The 7,556-nt window shown below is 56.3% G+C and overlaps 1 protein-coding gene across 3 annotated transcripts in view; it reads right to left on the reverse strand.

Annotated features, from left to right (window-relative positions):
* The window catches only part of SMAD7 (SMAD family member 7), a 28,660-nt gene extending 22,745 nt beyond the window's left edge, over nucleotides 1-5,915 (reverse strand). For 2 of the 3 annotated variants that reach the window (XM_032470345.1, XM_014553459.2), the window contains exons 1-2: nucleotides 5,245-5,885; nucleotides 3,862-3,915 (exon numbers count right to left, since the gene is read on the reverse strand). In XM_032470345.1, coding sequence (XP_032326236.1) covers nucleotides 3,862-3,915; nucleotides 5,245-5,854 — 664 coding nt within the window. In that variant the 5' untranslated portion in view covers nucleotides 5,855-5,885. Of the gene's footprint in view, nucleotides 1-3,861; nucleotides 3,916-5,244 lie in introns of all 3 variants that reach the window. The other variant, XM_006177892.3, reaches the window with a different exon arrangement.
* Between the last annotated feature and the right edge of the window lie 1,641 nt (nucleotides 5,916-7,556).

Here is a 7,556-nt window from a genome sequence, read left to right on the forward strand (position 1 = left end):
CCCCATCCTCCCAGCTTTGGCTATCTGGATCCCAGGGGCAAGGTGTGTTTCAAAGGAAGAGCCCGGCATCTCGGGGCAGAGCTGGGACCACATTCAGGGTGTCATCCCTGTCTCAGATCAAAGGTAAGCCAGCTCCACACCGGCAACCACAAGCGTTTCTATGAAATGGTGCTCTGCCCTTTGTGCAGCGCCTTTGATCTCGGGATTTACAAACATTAATTAGGACTTCCTACCACCCCTGTGAAGTAGGAAGGTATACCTGTTCGACATACACCCAGGGAAACTGAGGCGTCACTGAGTAGCCCAAGGGGCCACCCAGTGAGCTGGTCATACCCAGCACCTACCCCGTGCCTCCCCCTCCCCAGGCAGGCCAGCGTCCTCACTCTTCCCTGTACACAGTCGGGCTGAGACAGCCTTCAGCATCCAGACTAGCCTCAAGCTCCTGCCAGGCTGGTAAAGGTCAGAGGCCACACCTCCACCTCTCACCCACAAGAAAGCTCCTGGAGGTGGCGTCCTAAAGCCAGGGTCTCAGCTTCTCCCATGTCGTCTGCTCCCCAGGGCCCAGGCTGGCACACACTCAAGCTCTAGGCCACTTCTGGCTCTTCTCCACCACTAAGCACCACCAAGCACCCAGGAAATGCTGGGTTCTGTGGGAGAAGGACTCATTCCCCTCTCCCAGCAGCAAGAGAGCCCTTGAAGATGCACGCCTGGGAGCGCCAAGGAACGAGTGCTGCGAGGGGACAAGGAGAGGGAGTTGGGGGTCCCACTTCTCTCATTCAGAGACTGGTTCTCAGAGAGTCACCCTATTCTTGTCAACTTAGTTCTGTACTTCCTAAGTCCTGTCTGGACAGAAGAACCCAACCCTCACCCCACCCCCACCACTGTACCCCAGTGACCCAGCTCTGCTCCAGTCCACAACCCTGGTTACAGAAGAACAATCCAATGCAATGAAATCACATTTTCAGGCCACAGCATCAGGCCTATAAAATGAATGAATGAATGAACCAATAAATGAGTGAATGAATGAATCATCTAACTCTTTGATCATAGGGATTTAAAAAGAGGCCTGGAAAAGTTAAGAGTGGCCTGAGTTAAGAAGTAAATGCAGGGCTAGGTCCCAGACTTCTCAACTCAGGCTTTGGAGGCTTGATCTGCCAGAGGGCTCTGATCAATGATCACCTGCATCCTTAGCCTAAGGGAACAGCGAACCGGCAACATCCCCCCGCCCCCAGTCATTCTTCAAACCTTTCAGACCATCAGATACAGAGGACACAGGAAGCAGAGCCCACAGAGCACTCCCTCCCAACATCCCCACCCCATAAGCTGAGATCTCATTTCTAACAGCCTGCTCTTACTCCTTGTATGATGGGGAAGGAAGGTGAGGGGTCTGCCTGACTTCTGATAGGCTCAACTCACAGCCACCCTGCTCCTACACTCAGCCACATCTAACAATCCTCCTTTCCCAGAATGAAGTCCTGCTGACTTTGAACCACCTAGCACCCGGGTCTACAAAAGTCCAGTATCCCAGAGGCTGCCACATAATGACTTATATTATAGCAAAATGGAGTTCCCAACTTTCAGCCCTGGCTCTCCTTCAAACGCTTCAGGGGGACCAAGCCTCAGTCCCTTCCCACCACCTCTTCCCAAGCTGGAGACTTCACTGAAAAGATCTCCTCAGTTGTGCAACTGGTTACGATTTTAATAGTTGTCCACTGTAAACCTTACAGCCGGTTCTCACCTAATAACCCAAGACCAAAAATTCAACCTAAGGCTTAGAAACTGAAGAATCTAAGTGGCTGATCTAAATTCCCCAGCCAAATGGTCTCCCCTGTACAAGGCGAGGATAAAAACCTGGGGCAGCATCTCATCTGTGTGTCTGACCTCAACGCCCCTGGCCACAGCAGCCAACAAAACCAGCCCCAGCCCTGGCTGCCCTCCAATGTGTCCGGAGATTCCTACTGAGGGGGCTTCGCCTGTTAACACCCTTGCATACTTACACAAGGGTGGTGTTTTTCATTCTTTTTTTTTATTTGGGGGTTTTGGGGTTTTTTGACTTGTCTTGGTTTTTTTATTTTACACAAAATATTTTGGGTGAATAACCAGCTGTTTCAGTTTCCGATTGGCAGGTTAATCACTTCCTATTGGCTGATCTGGAGAACTTTTCTCCCCCTTGAAAATGGCACATTCCTGTCTTTGTGGCTTCTCTGTTTACACACATTTTGCTACCTAATGTCAACACTTGCTAATGAATAAATATATCACTCCACTCACTGAAAATGAGGTCCTGGCCTGAGAGGTTGGCTGCTTGAATCCAGGGAACAGATTTGTCCTGCTATCTCTACAGAAAACCCAAGAGAATGTGGTCCTTCTTTCCTATGGTTTTAGGAAGTTTCTCGAAACATCTCCACCTAATCGTCTTTGCCCCCGGGGCCAAGGTGACTGGACTCTATCTTTCTCTCTCTTTTAAGGAAAAACCACCAAATTTGAAGACTATGGAATGAAAAACAAAAACAGGACAGAGAGAGTCCCTTGGAGAACTAAGCTCTTAAAAGAATTCTTGAGTCTTGAAGCCAAAAACCAAGTCGAGTTACATTCTTTGAGAAAACAGAGCTTGTTAATTTCAGTTAACATTGGTTACAAATACAGAGCTGGTTATCGCCTCATTAATGACTATTTATCTGGTGTTTTGCAAATCGAAAGCAAAATATCCCATGCTTTGCAGGCCACTTATTAGACCGGCACCAGGCAAGCAGCAACGCCTTTCGACTTGAGGGAGCGTGGAGTCGGGGAGGGCTGGCTGGAGAGCATGGGCTTGGGTTACACCATTCATTAAAGTATTTAATTTACGACAACGCCCCAGCAAAACTTTTAATTAGTGGGGGGGAAAGCCCAACAGCCCAAGCTCATGAGGCGGAAGGACCTGTAGAATTCCAAGAGCAAAATGGGGCCCAACCGTTCACTTTTCCTTCTCCAAGAAACTTGGAAAAAATAATAAAAATGTTGCATTTTTCAGGGACCAGTACAGACCAAAATCACAATCCATACTTTCAAGCAAAGGAACCTCCCACTGTAAGAAGGGGCTCCAGGACACAGGGGACCATCCCAGTGGTCACCCTCAAGTCCCAGTTTTGCGGACTCTCTTTCCCTGGCACTGTTGGCCCCTGCACTGCCAGCCAGAAGTTGAAGGCAGACAACCACAATAGGGCTGGTGCCAGTCTCAAGTGGGGCTTCTGCCCTGGCCCCATGCCATCCGGTGACAAAGCAAAGGGCAGGCAGAGCTAAGCTAAACACTTTCATAGACCCCGCTAGGAATTCTGAGAAAACCGGGGGGGGGGGGGCTGTTGCCCTAACGTATCAAATTTTCTAATCTTCTTACTCCAAAGCAAGGTCTTCTCTACAGCTTGTAAAAACTATCTTTCCTTCTATCCAGTTGATCCATTCTTCCCACTGATTCTTCTGGCACTCACGAAATCCCCGAAGCTTCCCATCAACCTGTCCTATTTGGCTCCCAAGACACTTCTGCGTGGATCAAATTCCACGTGTTAAAGCTGAGCCAACTTGGGTTACAGAGTGCAAACACATGAAAAAAGGAACAAGATGTAAAGCATATCTAGGAAACACCTTTGTAAAAAAAATATATATATATGTATACATATACACATATATACATACACACACATATCTCAGCTTCAGTCCCAACAAAAACAGGAAAAAAATCCACCAAACTTCCAACAGAGGAAACCTATAACCACCTCGGGGCAAGTGTCTCCCCAAGCCGCTGTCTAGATACAAAAATCCGCGTTTTAGACACTCCATTTCTAACTTAAGATAGGAAGGATATTTTTAAAATCATCTACTCACCAGTTGGTTTGAGAAAATCCATCGGGTATCTGGAGTAAGGAGGAGGGGGAGACTCTGGAATTAAAAAAGAAAGAGAAAATAAAGGACGAGCCAAAAGAAAGAGAGATAGAAACTTATGATAACAGAGGCATTCTTTTAGCCCAACTGTTTGTCTTAGCTGTGGGGGTTGGAGGCAGGGCCGCGAGGCGGTGATTGCCTTGATATTTAGCTGTCAGATAAACAAAAGAGGCCGCCTGGCGCCAGCCTCGGCGCTCCGCTCCTCCACGTCTGCGGCCGCCGCCGCCGCGCTCAGCCGGCCCGGCTGGAAACCACCGGCTCGGCCGGGGCCGCGCACTTCACAGTTCACAGGGTGGGGGGCGACGAAGCCCCCTCCCCGTCCCAGAACTTCCGACCGCACTCCCCCTACCACCTCCCAACCCGCCCTGACGCGTCCCTCGGGTGCAATTCACCTCTGCCACCGCTGCTCCGCTCCGCATCCGCACGGGGAACACGGAGCTCCCCTTTCCCAGCCCAGCCGAGAGGTGCACCCCAAAAGTGCGCTGGTGAAATTAGGTTTGTGGGCGCCCCAGGTGCACCCCGCCTCCGCACAAAGATGTAGAGAAAAGGGAAGTAATGGAGGAGGCTGGGAGGATAAAGAGGAGGCTGGGGTCTCAGCTGAGAAGCCCAGGCCCCAGCGCGGTAAGGGGCAGCATCGTCACGGAGGCGCTGGGATCAGACCATCCTACAGTCAGTAACTGCTTTCCTGGGCTGGAGAAAATGGAAAAGTAGGGGACACCAACTTTTCCTGACTACTTGTTCTCTTCCACCCTGGGCTGGCAGAGTTGAGAGCAGATATTCACCTCAGCCTCCCATCCTAACTCTTTGTCCCCAAACCCTAAGCTGCGCCGGCCAGAGCAGTATCCTGGCCACTAGTGCCCGACGCGACTCTCCTTATTTACCGAAGGAGCAGACTTTCCAGCCTTTACAACTGCTTCTTCCAGTCTTCCTTGGCGGGCTTGGACCGAATCCAACTCGGCCACACACCTCAACGCCTTTCCGGGTGAGGGGGAGGCGTGACCCCCAGTTCTCTGCACCCCTTGGTTGATCCGGAAATGAGGGCTTCTAATTTTTAACCCCAAGTCTGTAGACTGTGTGCATGAGCAATGCCCACAGTCCCCCTCGGGGGGGCAACATCAGCAAAAACTGGAAGGGAACCCCCCAGGGAATGCCCTTCTAGTTTCCCCTAGTCTCTTTCTCTACCTTTGGCCCCCAAGTCTCCTCCCACGAGGGGATGTGCACTACCCTCTAGCGAGGTGGCTGCACAAACACACTGCCCAAGGGGGCTTTTCTTCCAGCACCTGAGCTCCAGGAGGAGGGGAGGGTGGGCGCAGAACAACTTCTTACCTAGTTCGCAGAGTCGGCTAAGGTGATGGGGGTTGCAGCACACCAGCTCGGGGTTGATCTTCCCGTAAGATTCACAGCAACACAGCCTCTTGACTTCCGAGGAATGCCTGAGATCCGGCCACCTGAACACTTTGCACAGCAGGAGGGGGAGCGAGTAGGACGAGGGCGGCTGCGCGGGCTGCGAGCCGGCGGGCGCCCCCAGGCCCAGCCTGCAGTCCAGGCGGCCGGGCAGCAAGAGGCACGCGGTGCGCGTACCGCCGCGGGACTCCACGGCCTGGAGCAGCAGCTCCAGCTGCCGTTCCTTCAGTTTCTTGAGCACCGAGTGCGTGAGCGCCTTCAGATCCGCCTCGGCGCCCCCGGCCGCGCCGGCGCCCGCGGCTGGGGGGTGGGGATGGTGGTGACCTTTGGCACCTCGCACTGCCTTGCCCAGGCAGCAGCCAGCCCTGCCTGCACCGCCGCCACCGGCCCCATGCGCCCGGCCGTCCGTCGCCCCTTCTCCCCGCAGCTCGCCTCCTCCGCCTCCCCCCGCGCCCTCCTCCTCGTCCTCGCCGCCGGGCGCACGGCTCCTCCAGAGACGCCGGACGAGCGCAGATCGTTTGGTCCTGAACATGCGGGGCGAGGAGGCGAGGAGAAAAGTCGTTTGCCGGCTAAGGAGCGAACATGACCTCCGCACACCATGAAGAAGTCGGGCGCCGAGTTGTGGCAGCAGGCGCAGGCGACAACAGCAGCAGCAGGGGCCCGGGCAGGAGCGGCGGCGGCCCGAGGGGCGCTCCGTGGCATGCGCCAGTCTCCCGGAGGCCGGGGCGCGCGCGGGGGCCCGGGGGCGCCCGCCGGGGCTCGGGGGCCTGCGCTCCGGCTGCCCCACCCCGCGCGGCCCGCGCCGTGCGCGGCTCTCGGGCCCCGGCGCACCCCGGAGGAACGCGGCCGCCGCTTCCCTGGGGGCGGCGAAGCCTACCCGGGTCGGCGCCTCCCCAAAAAGAGGCCCCCCCGCAGCGGCTCCCGAGTGTCGGGCTCGCCAGCCTCGGCTTCCTACATGGAAGATCCGCGGGGACAAAAACGAAAGGCGTTCGGCTGGGCTGCTGGAGGGAGGAAAAAGCCTCTTTCCCCCTTGCTAAGCAACTTAATTCGGGGGTGGGGAGAAGCAGGCAATTAAAAAAAAAAAAAGCAGGCACGCGATTTATTTTTTTCCTCTATATCCTTAGTAACCGGATCTCCTTGAATTCCGTGCACACGAAGACTCGGGGGAGGGGGCCGAGTGGACTTCACCCCACATGAGATGTCTGGCGAAATAAGGAGGCTCTCTCAAAATCTAAGAACCAAATATGCAAAGCCCAAAATGAAAACCACCACCTCCTCGCACCCCGGAGGTCTGGGGGCGACCGGCTGGAGCTGGGGTTTAAAACAAGAAAATGTTTACAAAGTAGAACAAGACATTTGAGGGGTGGAAAAAATGTATCCACGAGTTACATCCCCCTTTTTTCCTTGCAGAGCCCCGCTGGTCTTCCTCTCCTTTTCTTCTGCCAAAAAAAAAAAAATCGTATATTTTTTTAATCCACAGAGAGCTTTGGCTAGGCTGCTTCAATCCTTCGCATCTGGGTGATTTAGGGGAGTCTCTGGTCTTCCCTCCTGCGCTCCCGGGGGCCCCGGTCCTCAGCGGGGACTTCCTCGGGGCTGGCGGGGGCGCGGGGGCAGAAGATGCTGCGGCGGCGACTGCGCCCCGCGGGGCTGACAGCGCGGGGGAGGGCGGCGCGGCAGCCGCGGAGGGCCCCTGGCGGGTCGCGCGCTCTCGCCCTCTTGGGCGCAAGCTGCTCGCTAGTGCGAGGGCCGCCGGCGCCCCCTCCCCTGGCCGCGGCTGGCTGCCGGGGCTCCTTGTACGGACTGCTCGCCCCGACTCGGCTGCGGCGGCAGGAGGCCCCGGTGTCCCTCACGCCGCCTTCTCCTTCGAGACTCCTCGTCGCGCCCGGGAGCCTCCTTGTCCCCCGTTCGCCCTCTCCTGGCGCTCGGGTCCTTCTGCCGCCGCCGAGAGCTCGCCAAGCCGCACTCAGGGGCTCCTGGGCCGGGCGCTCGGCTGCTCGGCGCCGGCTGGCTGGCTCTGTCTCGGGCAGCTCTCTCCGGCGCGGCGAGCGGACCGAGCACGGCGCCCGGCTGGCTCGGCTGGCGCGGCTCGGGGACAGGCTCCTCCGTGCGCCGAGCGGGCGAGCGAGTGTGCCCGGGACTCGCCGCCTCCCGCAAGGCCTCCCGCCCCCGCCCCCTTCCCTCCCCCTTTCTCCCCCTTCCCTCCCCCGCCCCCAGCCGCCGCCGCCGCCGCCTCC

This window comes from Camelus ferus, chromosome 30, assembly GCF_009834535.1.
Source record: "Camelus ferus isolate YT-003-E chromosome 30, BCGSAC_Cfer_1.0, whole genome shotgun sequence".
Lineage (NCBI taxonomy): Eukaryota > Metazoa > Chordata > Mammalia > Artiodactyla > Camelidae > Camelus > Camelus ferus.